At 36.1% G+C, this 19,012-nt stretch overlaps 1 protein-coding gene across 1 annotated transcript in view; it reads right to left on the minus strand.

The window, feature by feature from the left end:
- The window catches only part of TNRC6A (trinucleotide repeat containing adaptor 6A), a 128,071-nt gene that overhangs the window by 51,007 nt on the left and 58,052 nt on the right, over nt 1-19,012 (minus strand). Inside the window, 1 exon segment of the mRNA XM_078152649.1 lies at nt 6,077-6,418. Within this exon segment, the coding sequence (XP_078008775.1) occupies nt 6,077-6,418 (342 nt within the window).

Here is a 19,012-nt window from a genome sequence, read left to right on the forward strand (position 1 = left end):
AAAAGTATCAACAAAACTTATTTTTAAAATAAAATTTTAGATATAAAATTATATAATTCTATGTATAGCAATAATCTTTATGTAAGCTAAAAGGGGCAAAATTAACAGATATTCAGGATTTTGACCTGTTACCTATTTGTGGTCCAAGTACAATATCTTCTTAATCAAATTGTCAAAAATAGGTTAAAAAACTAGGATCAAGGGGCTCTTGTTTGATGATTTTAAATGAACTCAAGGAATAAAATAAGGAAACCACTGGCTAAAACGTGAAATTATCACTGTGCCAGAGGGACCGAAAGTTTACATATGGGAGGTGTTGCTCATATAAATTCTATTTACATGATTCTAACGGGGACAATGGAAGTTAGAGTTGTGTTTATGGTGAAATTGCTGTAATCTCCATTCAAAGATATCATCACTGAATATACTGACAAAAATAACCTACTGGGGAAAGGAAACATAGTTGTTGGGGAAATTATGCCTGATTTATTGTGGTTTGTTGATAGGATAAAAGATGGGTACAGCAGAGGAACTGACACGTATAATTTACTCAAAGACTTTCAAAAATGCTTAGACAAAATTTTTTTTAAAAAGCTATTAAAAAAACTGAATCATAATGCCATAAGAGGGTCTAGGACTTAATTTTTTCACCGATAAGGAAATTGTCTGGATATAGGATACAATGGGTAAACAGGCACTTTTCTTTTTTTGAGGAGAAATACAAAATGCAAGGTTACATAAGGACTAATGCAAAGACTAATTTTATTTAAAATATTTATAAGTTATATGGAGAAAGGGAGCACACATTGAAATCTACTAGCTCTAAGATAATATTAAACTTTTCCAGGCTTTCACATGGGAACAGGCTACAAATGAAAGCTTACAACTCATAAGAAGGAATTAAGGAGTTGAATAGATTCTAGATGTCATGTAGTCCAACCCCTTCAAATTATAGGTGAGAAAAATAAAGCCCAGAGAAACTGAATGACCTGTCCAAAGTCACAGAGGGCGGTGGCCCAGAGGGAATTCAAAACTAGCCCAATTCAAGCTACAGCACGATTTCTACTGTATCTCACTGTCTATACAAAGTGGGCCAAAAAGTGGCAGGTGAATTTTAACAATTTAAACAAATTAAAGTTTCTGAAATACATGCCATAGTCCAGGAGTTATTATAAACTGGGCTATTATTAGGAAATAGGCAGTTTGTTTTGGGATTACCCGCTGCAAATAATTTGCTTCATTTTACAAAGTGGAGAAAATTGAAGGTCAGAGGGCTTAAGTGACCTTTATGCAGCAACATGATTAGTAAATGATGAATGCTGGACTGAACAGAGGACTTCAGATTCCAAGTCCAGTGATCTTTCTAACATAAAATGTATTCATCTTTTCTAAACATGCAGATAAAAAATACAACAAACTGTTAGGCAGTAAAAAATGTATTAAAAAGAAAATATTTTATTCATATAAAAATGGTGATGTAACAGTACCCATGTGGTACTAAAAGAATAACTAAAATGACTGAAGGATGAGGCTTAGGGAATTGCAGTATCTAGACAGATTTAAAAAAAAATAAGGATCCTTTAGTCTAAAAGATACAAGGTGAAAGACATGACTAAAATCTATGAAATAGTCAGTGAATGAGGAACATGACTTGTTAATCAAATCTTGAGATACTAAAGTACTCTATGAAACTCGAGGGAATTAAATGCTTAGAATAAGAGGTTACATTTGTATAGCACTTTTAAAAAGTTTCCATATCTATTACCTTTTTTGTTCTTCATAGTGAACCCTGAGAATAAAGTTTTCATAAATTCTTTAGTCATGGAAAAGAAAGTATTGCTTCATGCAATGGGGTAAAAAAACTTCTGGATCTCTTTACAGAATATGCAGAGTACACGAAAAGCTTCAGAAAGGGTTTGGACAAATTTAACAATCAGCCAGAAACAAAATGGCTACTAAGAAAACCTAAACTTTTAAGGATGAATTCAAGAAGGAAAGCTATGCTCATTTATGCTGACACACTGTAGTCTCTTTTTTTTTGGCACCAGATTATTGTCATGAACACATTTAAGGGAATTGTATTTTGGAATAGTATACCTTTTTTCCATGTCTAGGAATATAGGAATTACTCTAAGAATCCATTCTTCCTGATGCTGTCTAAACATCAGGTAAGTCTTAAGTCTTATCAACCTAAATCTACTACACTTCACTTTTTTCATTAGAAGGATTTTGTTCCTTCACATACTCAAATGGAAAACTACTTTTGTTCCTGTACTGTATAGGAACTGGTAGGCAGTATATTTATGAAGCTGGTCCTATATAAATGATCATTTGTATGAAAAAAGGTTTCTCACATGGTCTTTCTAAAATAATAATTAAAAAAGCAGCTATTTCATGAAATAACAATTATTTTATAATAGCCCATAACTTCTACGAAAACATATTTAGTACACTGACTAGAACTATATTTTAAAAAGAAAAAACTAATAGTAGAAACAGACTTTTAAAAAGACACTGAGCAAAAGCATTTTTGTTGCTTGTAAATTTCTTTGGTAAAAACTTTGTTAAATGTTACAGATTTATGTACAATTTTATTTCTTATTTCATATATTTGACTATTTGTTTTTATCTATGGCTATATTTATAATAGAAAATGAAAACATTTTACAAAACTGTTTAAAATAAAAGTACCTAAATCAATTCAGAAACCAGAACTTAAAATTTAAAATGTCTAGTATGTTGATGTTTTAGGAGATTTCAGGCTAGGGCTAGGCATTTTTTAAAGTGCTTGATACAATTCAGTGCCACTGCCACCTTTCTGGTAAAAATAAATACCCAAAAGGACACGATCAGCATGACAACTCCAACTTCTTGTTTATATTATAAACTGAAAGTATGTACTACTCAGAAACAGGTATTGGGAAGGTAGTATGTTCACCTTCTTCTCCTGGAGATAGGCAGTTACAGGCAACAAGATTTTACTGATGTTTAGTTTTCTGAAGAAAGTTTCAACTCCTGACCCCAAGAATTCCAAACTCCTGAAAAAGACGGTGAAATAAAAAATCTATACTTACACTTCAATACTTCAAGGACCTCTGATTTCCTTGGTGTAACAGGTACCCACTCCAATGATATAACTCCCAACCCCTCCATCATTTAGTAGTTAGCCTTTGCACATTGCTGTGGCCAAAAACCAATCATCTCCTGTTTACTGAGACTGTGGTGATGAGACTCTTGGAGCTTGGTTTGATTCTTGGACAAACGACATAAAGTCTGTTGTTAGGGCTCTTCCAGCCTGGCAGAAGTTGTCAAGAGGTGATCCACTGCTGGAACACTCATTAAGATTCTACCTCCACATAATGATGAGGAGCTAAGATAATCCTTGTAATTTCAGGAAAGGGAAGCATCAGCATCAAGCTACTTTTGGCTATTTTTTTTTTTAGTCAGGTAGTTGGGGTTAAGTGACTTGCCCAGAGTCACACAGCTAGGAAGTATTATGTGTCTGAGGCCAGATCTGAACTCATGTCCTCCTGACTCCAGGGTCGGTGCTCTATCCACTGCACCACCTAGCTGCCCCAACTTTTGGCTATTTTATTAAATATCAAAATGATTTCATCTCTGGGGGAAAATGATTATTTCCCCAAGTACAGCTATACGATTAGGATCAGACCATTAAGTTCTGAATCATGTAGCTAATACCACTTTTTCATATCTATAAAGCTTTGAAATATACAAAATCCAATGTTGATCACAACAATGATTTGTGCAGGCAGTAAAAATATGTTTGTTAATATCTCTTAAATTTTTACCAATATATCCATCTATAATATCTGAACCATTTTCAGTCACTCCTAGAGAATTATTTCCTCATGCTATTTACAAAACGACAATTCCTTTGCTCACTACAGTTAAGAGATAATATGTCAAGTCAAGTAGCGAGAAGTTCTAGAGCTAAGGGTTCCTAGAGAATCATATATTGTGCAAGATTTCAAGTAGGCCTTGCAAGGGCCATATTTGCCAATCCTCACGCTTTACCTCCCCAATGTGCAAGCCTGACTTCTATCTAAGCAGCAGCAAATTGTCTAACCTATTTTGCCCAATCACTAGTCTCTCCTCCTATTAACATGTGACAGGAATAGAAGACAAACTCAAAAACATATTGGAATTGCTCTTTGGAGGTTTGATGGAATTTGCTTATAAATCCACCTGGTACTGGAGTTTGATTCTTTGGTAATTAACTTATGCATAGCTAAATTTTTTTTCTTAGGTTGAGTTGTTTAAATGATCTATTTCTTATTTTGTTAATCAATGACAGAGACAAAGGTGGTATAATCAGGGGCTTAACTATGTGTAGAGCTTTGTTAGCTGTGGGACCAATGACAGTCATCTATTAAACTTATTACCTCTCTCACCAGCAGGTCCTGGTACAGTTCCTTGTATAGTCACTCATTAAATATTAGATGATTTTATTCTATTTCTGCTATCATCTACAGAAAATGAAAAGTAAGAACTAAATAGACCATCTGTGCCCTTGTGTAAATTGTCACTGTTCTCCTAGTCCTGTGCCATATTCTGCATTGTCCTGTGTTCCATATATGTGGGAACAATCTCTCTCAACTACTTGAGTGGAAGGGAAGTTTCATATGTGGGCAAGAATGTGTTCAAATGGGCCACTGTACAATGGAAGGATTTCCTGGTACCAGAAGAGTTGCTTTCCCAATGTGAGATCTTAGTTACACTATTTCAAAATAAGAGAGTTGGACTATGTAACCTTTAGGGACCTCTCCATAATTATGACAGGAGCTGGGGTAATGAATGTCTTCCACATGGATATTCTTAAGCACATGTTCCTAAGGTCTATATAAGGATAATACTGTATTTTGCTGTGGGGGTGGCCAATTACAAAGCATCTTGATGAAAATACTACAGCCAATGGTCATATGTTTACCAGGAAGGAACTTTTTTCTTTCAGTTAAATCAGCCTTGGCTCCTGGATATTTTTAACTGCTTACTTGTTTCCATTTAGCCTGCAAGCTCCATGAAGGCAGGGACCATGCCTCATTTCATTTTACATTCTTCAGTATCTAAAATGTGTTTTGTGTATATCAGACAGTTATCAGTACTACTGTTAGAATAGAATCTTTTGTAGGAGCTAAGGAGGGAAGGAACAAGAGTGCTGAATTTTTAAAAAGCCAAGGTTTTTTTTTTTTTTACTGAAAGTAAAGACTAAAACTAAGGCAAGTTTGATTCCAATTAGTAATATTTCTACTCTAAATGCCCTAGATATTTGGTGGTTTGATTCTGAGCATACAATTATGGATACAGATAATCTGTATCTACCACTGTATACTCCAACCTCCCATTTTAACCTCAAACATCACCTCCTCTCTTGATAATACTGAAGTTACTAACTTGCTTGTAAAGGGCATTTTTATTTTGCTAATAAATTTAGTTTGGCTTTAAAGACAAATTCATAAAAGTATTTTTTGTTCCCTTTTTCAGTCTTTTTGACATGTAGATAGATAATCTTATGGAGTCAGAAAAAAGTCAATTTGGGGCAAATAACAGGATATACTTATTTCTCTTGAACATAGCCTGTGCTAATCCCTATTTACCCGCTTATATGAAAAGAAACAGTATAATTCATTAAGAGTAGTTTCTGAAGAAGAGAGAGAAAGGTGGTAGGAAAAAGGACTTAGGGGTATTAAGTCACTTAAAAATCAGATCACGAGTTTGGCTGGTGAAAATTTTAGTGGGCAAATTTCTGGTAAATGCTCTTCAAGATTCTGCATACATACAGCTATCTAGACATACCTTTTATATTCCTATACCAAGTTTTTAATAAATGCTAACATAATTAATCAATATTCAAGTATTATTAAATAAAAATATTTTATTATAAGGGATAAAGTTTTAGAACTGATTAATTGCTAAGATACAAATGACTATATGGGCATTAGAACTAATGATTATCAAATATTTAATTTGTTCATTTATGAGTGGTAAAAACTTCAGTTGATATTGATTCATGCTAAATTCAGTGATTTTTATCGACAGAAGAAATACCTTTTCTTACCTGGTTGTTTTTTTTTGTTCTGTATCTCTCCATTAGTCACTGGCTGTTTACTTGTTATACTACTGCCTCCTGACTGGGTATTTAATACTTTAGAAGCAGGTCCCAGGTTTGTTGCTATAGTAGGCAACTGATGACCTCTCTTTAGAAGCTGTTTATGTTCCTGGTGCCGAAATCGTGGTGGTACTTCACCACGAGAGTAACGAGGCAAGGCCTGCTGCTGTTGCTGCTGACTGTTGGCTGTGGCCCGCTTGGCATTATTCTGAGTGCTGGTTGCTGAGGAAGTGCCGCTAGTAGAGTTGGCAGGCTGAGGCTGGCTTACACTGGGCTTTATCTGTTCTGGTACTAATACCGACAAAAAGAAGGAAAATATATAAGGTTAGCCAGTAAAGCACACAACTACTGCAAGAAATATCCTAACAAAAATAAAATCTGTGAAAAGTAAATCTTCTGGAAACATAAAATATGCTACAAATGGGCAGGAGCATAAACATTAATGAGTGAAATATCTCATTTATCAAGGTAAGAACCAGTAGTCAAATCATGTTACTATTGATGACCTGTTCACAAAGTGGGGTAGAGGAGCTGAAACTCTTGCTTCCTTCAAGTGCTGGAAAACGAACTTCAATTAATTACATGATCATGTGATTACAGGACCTAGCAAGACTAAAACTACAGTGAATCAGTGCCTAGTGCTTCTGAAAATATCCACAAGCATTTGCAATTTTTTAAAGCTCATTTCAAATTGTTTTATCCTTGCTTGTTTGTTCCACCTGTTGAATAACCACTTAAAATAAAAGTAAGGGGAAAGTTAAAACTGTTTTATGGGGGAAAAATACTGCTAAAGTATAGAATCAACAACCAACTGAAAGATGCTTAAAAGCACTGATAATCAAAGAAATGCAAATTAAACCAACTCTATGATACACCCTCCTTCCTACACCCAAATAGGCAAAGATGGAGAAAGACAACAAGTTTTAGCCTGAATGTCAGAAAACAGGTATGCCACCCTGGTGCTGGTGGCACTGTTTATTTTACATAAGGAAAGTAGACTTCCTGTTCAAGTTTTATGGCAGGACGTGGATAATGATCACCCAAGACAAGAAAGCATGGATAGTCTGATTTGCACAGCTAGAGACAATACCCACAGGACACCATATATAAAGTTAAGTACTCACGTATGGAATAGACGATAAAAGCTACCAACAAATCTACACCTGCTGGTCTAGCAATCTCATTTTTAGGATTTTACACTATGAGTAAGAATAAACTTAGCTGTACAAAAGTAGACATAGCACTATTTGTAACAACAATCAACTGGGAACAAATTATGTGTCCAAATATTGGAGAACAGATTCACAAATTAATAGCATATATAATAAAATATTAATGTGCCATAAGGAAAAATACAAAGAAATATGGATAAACATATGAAATCATTCCTTTATAAAAGAGGGAAAAACAACACATCCTTACTACAATTACGTAAGACAAAAATTAAATAGCAATAGATCTCATGGACGATACTGATGATAATTTTATTGAAATTAATATGCAGTTTTCAGTTCCTTTTAATCAACTGATAAATAACAAAATGGCATGGCTGCATATACAACCATCTGAAAGCATGAAACCATGCTTTATGTCTTTCTCTTGGGTGGTTCTGGGGTTTGACTTGTTCTTTTTTGATTGCTTTTCCTTGGAAATTGTTTTGCTGGGTGCTATTCTTATGATTTTGCTCACACAATCTCCTTGTTCACATATCTGAACACTTGCACAGTATCTATCCTTAATCTTTCTCAGCAACAGTCTCCTTATCTGTAGAATAGGGATAATAATAGCATTCACCTCATGGGGTTGTTGTGAGGATCTAATGAGATAACATATGTAAAGCAGTTTGTAAACTTTAAAGCATCATATAAATGCCCATCGCTATTATCCTACTCTGTGTTAGGCACTGGAGAAACAAAGACAAAAAAAAAAGAGGCCCTGTCTTCAAGGGAGAGGACATGTAACCATTTAGGTATATTCAAAACATACACAAAATAAAGGCTAAGTGACTGGGAAGATCAGCAAAGGCGTCATGCAGAAGGTGCTTCAAATTGCCTTGAAGGTAACGAGAGAGTATCAGAAACTAAGGATGAGAGACATTATTCCAAGCAGGGGTCACATCCAAAGCAAAGTCATGGAGACAGGAAATGAAGAGATATGTAGAAAAAACAGTCATGTAGGAAAAATATATCTGAATCACACAGTCTGTGAAGGAGAATAATGTATAATAGGGCTGTAAAAGAAACAGGCTATAAAATGTTTTAATGCCAAACAGGAGTTTGTATTTGTTGCTAGAGTTAACAAAAAAGATCACTTAAATATTTATTTCTGCTACATTTCTCAGAAATAAATAGTAAACATTTGTTTTTTACCTGTCATGTAATGTTTTAGGATCCACAGAGATAAAGCCCCGTTTCTCTATTTATATGGCATTAGAGCTGAAAAGGATCATAGAGATCACACAACCCACATGAAGAGGTTAAGTGGTTCATCTAACATCAAACAGCTAGCTGGTGGGGAAGCAGAGATTCAAAGTTATATTTTCTAACTCCCACTCACATGTTGTTTCTACTGTACTAAGCAACAATGCTAATCAAGGACAAATGAACCTCACACTGCTAGGGTAACTAATACTATATTGTAATATATGTGTTTATATCTATATTTCCCCGTGTGTGTGTGTGTGTGTGTGTGTGTGTGTGTGTGTGAATATGAGAAAAATGGTACTGTGTAAAGCATCAGAAGACCTGGATTTAAATTTTGCTTCTATCACTCACTTACTGCCTATTTGACCATGAACAAGGCCTTTCACTTCCCAGGCATTAGTCTCCTCATCTGTAAAACAAGGGGATTGGATTAGATTATTTATGATCCCGAGGGTTACATCCAGTGGCAGCCTAGTAATAGTGTGAAAAGCACTGGATATGCAACTAGAGGGCCTGGATTCAAATCCCAGGGGGAAGGGAAGGGAATAAAAGGGAATAAGCATTTATATAGCACCTGCTATGTGCCAGGCAATGTGCTACGTGCTTTACACATATTATTTTATTTAATCCTCACAACAACCCTGAGAGTGCTATTATCTTCAAACAGTTAAGGAAACTAAGGCAAACACAGGTGAAGTGATTTTTGCCTAGGTCACACAGCTAGGAAGTGTCTGTGGCTACATTCAAACTCAGGCCTTCCTGGCTCCAGGCCCAGCACTCTGTCCACTGTACCACCAGCAGCCTCTAATATTTTTTTGGGGGCGGGGGTGGCTCTAGAATTCTGACAGTTATTAGCTTGTGACCATACAATGAAATCAGTTCAGATCTCTAAGTCTCAGTTTTTTCATCCATAAAATAAATATAAAGCTAATTATTCTACTACCTCACAGGACTTTGTGAAGGAAGATCCTTTGCAAAACTGAAAAGGCCTATATAAAATATGAATTACTGTAATGCAGAACACTATTTTGCCATTTAGGTAGTAGGGCCCTTCAAGCCATGGAAAGCAAAAGTTGGTGCTTAATCTCGCCCCAGACCTCTTTCCTCCTAAATCTAAACAATACTGAAATGTACTCTTGCATAGCTCAGCACAGCCCATACCTCAAACACAAATGGATAAGAAAGCTTGCGATATAATTGCTTTAGATAATTATGTTTATACCAGAGACCAGGACACCTAGTCTGGTTTGTGTGATCTCTGACCCATAATAATGGGGTGCTCGGGTGCTTGTGCTTGTACTTGTGCCCCAATTTCTCCCTAGTCTCAGAAACACTGTCTCTACCAACCATTCCCCAGCTCAAGGACACTGTGCCTAGCAGTTATTCATGCATGGGCCTCAGCATGACCCTTATCTCTCTCCCTGGTACAGTTACACAGAGCTGGGCTGCTCAGGCCCCAGCCCTCAGATCATGTCTCTGGAAGCCTCCCAATTCCTCAGTAAGTTCCTGTGTTGTGAGAAAGCTTTGCCTTGTTGCACAGCATTCTCTCATCAAGACAGAGGGAGAGGGGTGTCCTTGACCAGCCCAAGAACTCTTCCTCTTGCCAGACTTCAAAGGTCCATCCCTCTCCCTGTCCTGTATACTCCCTGTACTTTCCCATCCATAGCCCCCAAAGACACCTGCATCTTTGGATTACCTCATCAGAGTTCCTTGCATTTCTTTCCCATGCTCTTTTCTATATAAACCCTAGCTCGACCCCTGATGGTGGCTGCTTGATTTGGATGTGCATACCCCTTGCAGCCACGCGCTAATAAATCCACATCTTAAATTACATCTGGGTTTCACTCGCTGATTTCTCAGTACAACATTACTAATATTATTATGATGGTGATTATTAAGAACCTCATATTTAAATTTCTCCTACTTCAGAGACTCAATACAACATTCTAAGTCACTGTCAGAAAAAAAAGGTCTGGATAAAAGGTTTTTACTCTAACACGTAAATACATAGTTTTAAAGTATTTTGTAATGTTTTCCTAGGTAGATATTCAAATTTATTACTATTCCTTTACGTAGCAAATCTCTGTCTTCATAGTGAAGAAGTAAATTAATTCAGCATCTGATTAAATCACCACTGATTCATATTTGGAGCCAAAGTTATAGAAAGTAGAACTGGAAGGAACCTTAGTCCAATTAAACCTCAATTTAGAGATGGAGATAATCAAGGCCCAGAGAAAGGTAAGGATGATTTGCCTTGGGCTTCACCAACAATTTAGTGACAAGGCTAAAATTAGGTCCCAGTTCAATTCAACTAACAGATCAACAAGCAATAATTGAGTGCTTACTGTGTCAGGCATTGTGCTAAACATTATGGATACAAAGTATTCCCAGATAAGTAAACAGAGGAGGAGGCAAACTAGGTGAAGTAATTGGGGAGTGGATTGCATGTCTCACTATGGGGGATCAGTGAAGGATGCAGGGACCCCAGAGGTAGAGATCAGGTGGAAGAGCACTTCAGGCATGGGGAATGTGGGAAGTGGGCCTGGGGAAAAGGCCACGTGGTGCCTGGATAACTAGTTTCCTGACTCCTTGGTTAGTTCGTTCTTTTTTTTTTTTTTTTTGGTGAGGCAATTGCAGTTAAGTGATAGATTAGTTCTTTCATTGTGCTAAGCCATCTTTTTGAAATCACAACTAATAATAGGGCCTGAAAAACAATTTTGATTATTTTATTTCTTCTTTGATCTTTTAAGATAAACCAACCAGGTGTTTATGATGTAAAAGCAGTGCTAACTCAGTCTGGTCATTTCACCTCCCTGGGCTTCAATTTACTCATCTGCAAAATGAGAGGATTGGATGAAATAACCTCAGAGATCCGCTCTATGAAGTCCTTATCATTTTTGTATTTATGTTCTTTACATTTATTTTGTATACATACATACATATATTGCCCCCCCCAATCTCTGTTTACTAGGAGCTTACATATTTATAAGGGAGACAGATTATCCATGCATTTCTGTTGGGGCTCCCCACACCCCAATACACTGAGCAGACACTGCAGCCTAGAGCAGGCACTTAACCTATGGCACTGGTAAGAACAAGTCAATACAAGCAAAGTGCTAAAAAGAGTTGCAGAGCCTACCAATCAGGGGTGCTAATCCGAGGTCTGCATACTTGTTTTGAATATTCTGACAACCGTATTTCAGTATAAGTGATTTCCTTCATAATCCTATGTATTTTAAAACATTCTGAGAAGGGAGGTCCACCAGACTGCCAAAGAGGCCAAAGACATAAAAAAGCTAAGAACCCTTGTGGGCTAAGTGCAATAGTGTTCCAAGACAAGAAAAATCAGTGTGGGTTTAAGCTTCTTAGAGGAAGCTGACTTGACTTGGGTCATGGAAAAGGATGGTTAAAAATATTCCAAGTTTAAGTAGAGATTGGGAGTAGGGCAGCAAGAGTAAGAGCAAAGATCAGAAGCCATTACATCCTAGAATTTTAGAACTATAATGGACCTTAGGGACTCAGCAACTTGTCAAGGTGAACTTGAAGCAGAGCCAGGGATAAGTCTGATCTTCAGATTCCTACTTTCTACCAAGTGGCCTATATGAAGGAGTGAGAATCGCTTGTTTGGGAGAGAATGGTTTAAACTAGAGAAAACTTTACACTGGGGAGGACAAGGAAATTAGGCTAAACAAGCAACTGGGGCCAGATTACAGAGGGCCTCGATATCTAGGCTGGAATTCAGACTTTAATACAAACAGTAGCTAATCACAGGTAGGTGAAATATGAAATAATGTAAGTAGTATTTAAGTGGTATGCAATATAAATTAAGAAGAAAGGATCAAGTTTAGGATAAAGGAAGGGAGGTGGCTGAAGCTGCTATTATATAATACAGGTATGAGATCTATAAGGCCTAATGGGACACTAGGTTTCAAAGCAGGAGAGGACTATGTTCACCCAGGAATCCCTGAGTGGGAGAACCTTTTAAAGGAAGTATAATGAATAGGCAAAATATTTGAACAGAAAAAATGAGAGAACCCCTTAGCAAGAGGAGAGAATAAAGAGGAAGATGTCTCATAAGGGCAAGTGCAGAATAAAGGATGAACAGATCAAGAAGGAAAAGGGTCAAAGGGCTTAGGTGCAACCATCCCTAAGAAATAAGCTATGTGATGATGACCTAGGTTGCTCATTTTACAGTTTGGGATACTAAAACCCAAAGAGTCACTTCTCTTGCCCAAGGACATCTAAGGAGTAAGTTGGGTTGAATCTCAAGAGTCTTCAACTCAAAATTTAGTGCTCCTACTACACAACCTCCTTCTCCCAGAGCTATCACTTCTAGGCTTATTTGAAAATTTTTACCACTAGTCTAACAAGTACAACCCCCTTCTTCCCCTCAAGTCCCTCCCCCTGCCATCATTCCCAGTATGCACCCCAATTGAACCTCTCTGAATTTACCTATCTATATCAGTGTTACCACAATTGCTCCAGTCATCCAGAGCTTAAACTTTGGAAGGCCTTTTTGACCTCTATTTTCAATATCCAAATCCTAATGTTTTTCCCCCTTTATCTCTTAGATCTGCCTTCTACATTTCTAGTATGCTAGCCTAGTTTGTATAGCTAGTTTGCTTTCCTCTTAGGATAACAATTTATTTGGCAAACAACAGAATACACCATTCCTCTTATCAAGACTGCATTATACTAAACATTTTTCAAAATGTTAAAGTATTTGCTTGTTCTCTAGCATTTCAAATTGCTCAACAACTCTGGTGTCTACAATTGGGACAAATCTCTGGTTCAGTATCTAATGACAGATAACTAACAACTAAAACTGAGTAAAACAAAACAAAACAAAATAGTCTTGTTCATGAACCTTTAATGAATTTTGAGGACACTATCTCTAAAAAGAGGATTACAGGCAATCACAAGTTTCTAATACTCAGACTGGCCTATGATTTTCTTAGGAAGAGCAAGTGATCAGAATTTATCACACTTCTTTCTCTCTTTTTTAATTCTCTCCCTGCAATGATCAAAGCATCTTTTGAATTGGGGCAAAGAGTTCAGTACAATGCCTAACAAAATCAGCAAGTGAAACAACTTTCTCCTAAGCAACTTTTTTTGCGATGAATCTGAATTTGCTTCTATAAACTTTGCAATAATCAGCAGAACCTCTTCAAAGGACTAAAATTCAGGTACAATTTTTAAAAAATTACTTTGCTAGCCAAATACATTTTTATGGTACACAGACTGATTTGAAAGAAAAAAAACCCCAAAAAACAATAGGTAGAGATAGTTAATCCCCTCTGCATTTTAGCATGTACACTATCTGGATTATGAGGGAAGAAATATGACTCCATGTCACCACAAATAACACTATGCACAATAACATAAATGAAAATGTCACTAAAAGGTAGCTAAATGCAACGACCTTGCTTTTTCTCTTTTTAGAGTGGGGATCTCAACCTGGGGTCCAGAAACTTTTTTTTTTAATTTAAATTTTGATAACTGTACAAAGTGTCCCAAAAGTCTTAGCGCAGTTAGATTAATAATTTAAAACTGTACTAAGACTTTTGGGATATTTTGCATTTCAAAGCAACTGTTTTCCTTTTTAATACTATGTACTTTATTTTACGCATTAAAAAAAGGAGTCCATGATGTGAAAAGGTTAAGAACCACTGTTTTAGATGGTAGCACCATAGATGCTTAATGTCCCATATGCTAACAGTGAGACTCAAAACCTGTGCTGGTTCATTTTGCTGAACTACTTCTACTCTATTTGGGGGTGGAATGGAAACATACACACACATTCACATAAATATGAAAATAACTAGTGTGAAAAGCAAAGAGTATCAATAAAACTTTTGAAATTATACATACACATATATATTCCATATATGATATGTATTATCCATATAGAAATTTATTCCATGTCACTAGGAATAACAAAGATTTTATTAGCAAGGCTTATAAAGTTTTAGTGGAAAAATAAATTCTAAGAGTAACTTTTCACTGTAACATATTGAGTTAAGAAAATTACTGTTTTACCTGCCACCTAAAATGAATAAGCAATTTACAATTAAGGACAAATAACTTTCAACAAAATAGTAGAGAATTTAAAATATTTTCATAGCAATGAACCCAACTTTATTCTTTGGAGATGGGAGGGAGGGGGCTGCTGTCATTTCCCAAGCAAGCAAAATGCACCCAATCTAAGGTTCCTTATTTTGTATTAATGTATTTACATTTAATTAGAGGTTTACTGTAATGTCTCAGTATGTTTTAGAGTAGTCTCTAAGCCCTTTGAAAAATGCCTGCTTGCATTTGTGTTGTCTTTTTAAATAGGGCAAATCTATTTAATTGGTTGACATACTATCAAACCCACCAGCATGGGTATATGGGCTCAAATACAGTAGTCTTCCAGTAAGGCAACCTGACTTACAAGCTTCTTAGTATATGGCGTATCAGTTTAAGTCTAGTTCTGACATACATTAGCTGAGACTCTAAAGCAAGTGACCTAACTTCAGTTTCTTCATACACAAAAACTGAGATGATGATAATCCTTGTGCTACCTTTTTTAGAAGGTTGCTATGAGCCAGTAATGCAAAAATTAAAGTTACGATGAGTACTTCTACCATACAAATTAAAGGGAATTTTCCAAATGAAAAAAAAAATTTAATTAAATCAAAACGTATGTTGAAGAAATAATGCTGAGATTTAATATTTACTAATATTCTTTAGATGGTGTGACAAACTGAATTATTTCTATATTGTCATAAGAATAGTATCTCTACTTAAGACAATATAGATCAACAGAATACCTAAGGCTCATGCTTTTCATTTTTGATGAATCATTTTTACATATGGTACATATGCAGGAGAAAAACCATGGATTAGCATAGAAATAAATTTTGGAAAGCAATAAACCAAGTTAATTCTAAATTCAATTCAACTTGCTAGGCACTGGGGACATAAAAACAAAACAAAATGGTCCCTGCTCTCAAGGAGCCTACACTTCTACTGGAGTGAAACAACATGTACACAGATTAGTAAATACAAAGCAATTTTGGGGGAGGAGGAAGAGAGAGAACATAAACAACTGGGAGACTAGGAAATGTCCCTTGTAATGGGAGGTGGTTGCTAAAGCTGAACCCTGAAAGCAGCTAGGCATTCCAAGGATGAGGGTAAGGAGGAAAGACCGTTCCAGGTATGGTACAACTATATAAAGGCACAAAGTCAGGAGATGAATGTCATATATGGGAACAGCATGAACTCAGTCTGAAAAGAGAGGGTGAAGTCAGCTTATGAAGGGCTTTAAGTACTTCAGGAAAAAAAAAGCATTTAATTGAAGGGAACAGAGTCATTGAAGCTATCTTAGAGTCACTGAAACTTCTGGAACAAGTTTTTAATTGTTCTGAATGTGATTAACATTTGCAAAAACCAAAAACCAAACCAAAACAAAAAACCAACTCCCCGCCCCCCCCAACACCTTCAAACAATTAGGATATCGATTTTAGATTGAGAACTCTAAAAAAAGTGCTTTAAAATACTACATCTTGGAACAGAAACATAAAAAAAATGCACTGATTGATTATTGATTTTTAGATTAAATGCTGACAAATGTAAAGTTTGCTTACTATTACTCTTTTTAATTTTATATGGCATTGATTCCACAAGGAAGAGAAAACTGCTAAGTTGAGACACTCAGAAAACAGAATGTAAAAGTAACAGGTGACAGTTCCTTAGGTAGAAAGTTTCATACTAACACAATAGCAAAACAATGACTTTTATTAGTTTTTGCTTTTAGGGGAAAAAAAGTGGAACAATAATCTCCTAACCTGTCAATAAAACTATTTAGAATATGATTTACTATCAATTTATTAAAAATCAAATTTTTGTTTTAGCAAATACCTTCAATACCTCCAAGTATTTACAACAAAATCACAGCTAACATGTTTTAATTTCATCCCCCAATTTCAACTTGAAAAAGTTAAGAGTTCTACCTTTTTGTAACATTCAATAATCCATAATTCACAAATGACATGAGTCAAATATGTTATTTTTAAAGGAGTGTCAACTGTAGTCAAAACACTCTTAAAGATATCAAAGATATCTCAAAGATAACTTTCTATTAATGCTGATTCACATTCAATGTATTTTGGATTAAAAAAAATCTGCATAGATACCTGATAAAAGTGTAACAGCTGGCAGATTTTAAAGTAATTTTTTTACAAAAAATTACTACTATGATTCTAGTCTTAAGAGTAAGATGAAAATTATATTTTTCAAATGCAACTCAAAAATTTAGTAAGCACCTACAAATAGCACTATGCAACTCTATCCTTATAAAATCAATTATTCCTGCTGCGCTCTACTAAAACAAAAATTAAACCGCCTCCCTAAAAGGCCAAGATCATCCACTTTGTGACTCTGAGCTTTCCTATAAATAAAAACAATGTTATCAAACAAGGACACAATTTCACAAGGCACAAACCTGAGAAGATCCTCAAAGTAGGTTAAGAAAGACTTTACATGGAGAGATTCCAAAGAAAGAGGCTTCCAACTTCTGTTGCTTTCCCACTGGGCAGATTTCATTAGAAAATGGAGGAGAAGCATGGTGTCATTTTACTGCTAGAAAAGTACTGCTTGCCAGCTTCTCTAGTAGGGGCCCAGTGACTTAAATTCTCCCTTCCAATTTAAAAAGATAAAGGAAGGAAGGAAGGAAGGAATGAAGGAAAAAAAGCCAATACTCGAATGATTCAGAGCAGTTTTATTCAAATGAAATCAGTTACAAATCAAACTCATTAAATCAAACAGCAGCACTATACCATCATAAAAATTCTTTTTCTGTTAATAAATAAGCATATCATATCCTAAAGAGTTGTCAGTCCTGGAAGGTCAAAGGGCAAATAGAGAAACTGGCTTTCAAGCTGATACATCAAGATCCAGGGCTAGAATTTTCATTGTGGAAAAATGGCCACAGCTCTGGGTCCAGCAAGCTGATCTGCAAAGCATCCATACTGTTTGCAGATCTATTAACCTCTGTGTACCCATACTGGGCTTCAGAGAATAGCTGTTTCAAGTAAGCTTAAACATGTATTTGGCCTTCTGAAACGGAAAAGTCAACAAGCACAGCTTGATATAGCTTATAAAGTCAGTTTAATAATTAATTATTTTTTCAAAAACTGCCAAAACAAGAGAATGCCTTAAGTTTCCAAACAATAAAGCAAAGAGATTTAAGGTTAAACCTAAGCTAGTTTTAATATCAGGTTTTTTTTTAAGATTAGGCTGAAATTTATTATACCCATTGATGAAAATAAAAGTACATCTGATATACTTATAGTCCACATAAGAGATGCAAATATCAAAGATAATTCCTTCTTTGTTCATAAGAGAGTAAATAAATGGTCTTATTCCCCAGGTAGATCCTACCTTCCTTATAACACCTTGCTCATCACCACCCTGCAAAAGAAAAAAAAGCAGGACTGCCACAATACAGACAGCTAAGTACCAAGTGTGCAAAAGTCTCAGTGCAGTTCTAAGCTATTAAAACTTAGCACCTTCAAAAACAGTTTTTTTAGTTTTTAGTTTAACAGTTCTAAGTTATTCAAGGTTAAAACTGTGCTAAGACTTTTGGCACATCCTAGACCTTGCTTGGAATAAGTCACAGGTAGACAAGATCTTTCATAACTGAGCCTACCTGGACAAGGTTTGATATGTACCATACCTCACACCAAATTCTACTCTACAGTATGGACAGATGTTCCAGCACGAAGTCTCCCTCTTTACAAAATGTGTTGTAAGTTAAGGCAATTATATCCCCCCCCCAAAAAAAACCCTCTAACATGAAACAAACACTTATTTAGTATTGCTCAAAGAAACCTTAAAATGTTTTGCTAAAAGCCTACTATCTATACAAGGTGATGGATATAGCTTAAAAGGGTCAGGGTCTCCCACTGCATCCAGGGCCATCTCCAGTCATCCTGATGAGTATCTGGCCACTGGAACAGAGCCACTCCAGAAGGCTCTGGAGGAGAAAGTGAGGCTGGTAACCTTGCACAGGCATCCCTCACTCAAATCAAAGTCAATTGCAAGTCATGTCATCATCTCCCTGATATCATGGTCCTCTTGAAGAACGAAGGACAAACACAACCTGTGAGTCGTCCGAACTACCTGAATAGGGACCCAGATGGCCAGTTCCAGTTGGGCAACTCAGCTCATCATCTCTCCCTCTCAGTTCTCTCCCCTCTGGGGTTTACTGGCTAGTTTTCTTCCTCAAAGACCAAGCCTTAAACCCATTTCACTCTGGAGCTCAAGAATTGGACAATAGGTCCCTGCCCAAGTACCACTTAATGTTACTTTTTGGGCCCTCCTTTCTCAGTAACTGTTTCTCTTTTGACCAACAACCCTGAGGGTCTTCTCCTCCCAGTTTGACTTTTTTTTTTTAATTAAAGGGGCCATCCATTGACTC

The sequence above is a fragment of the Phascolarctos cinereus genome, unplaced genomic scaffold, assembly GCF_003287225.1.
Source record: "Phascolarctos cinereus isolate Bilbo 61053 unplaced genomic scaffold, phaCin_HiC Scaffold_4;HRSCAF=312, whole genome shotgun sequence".
Taxonomy (NCBI): Eukaryota; Metazoa; Chordata; class Mammalia; order Diprotodontia; family Phascolarctidae; genus Phascolarctos; species Phascolarctos cinereus.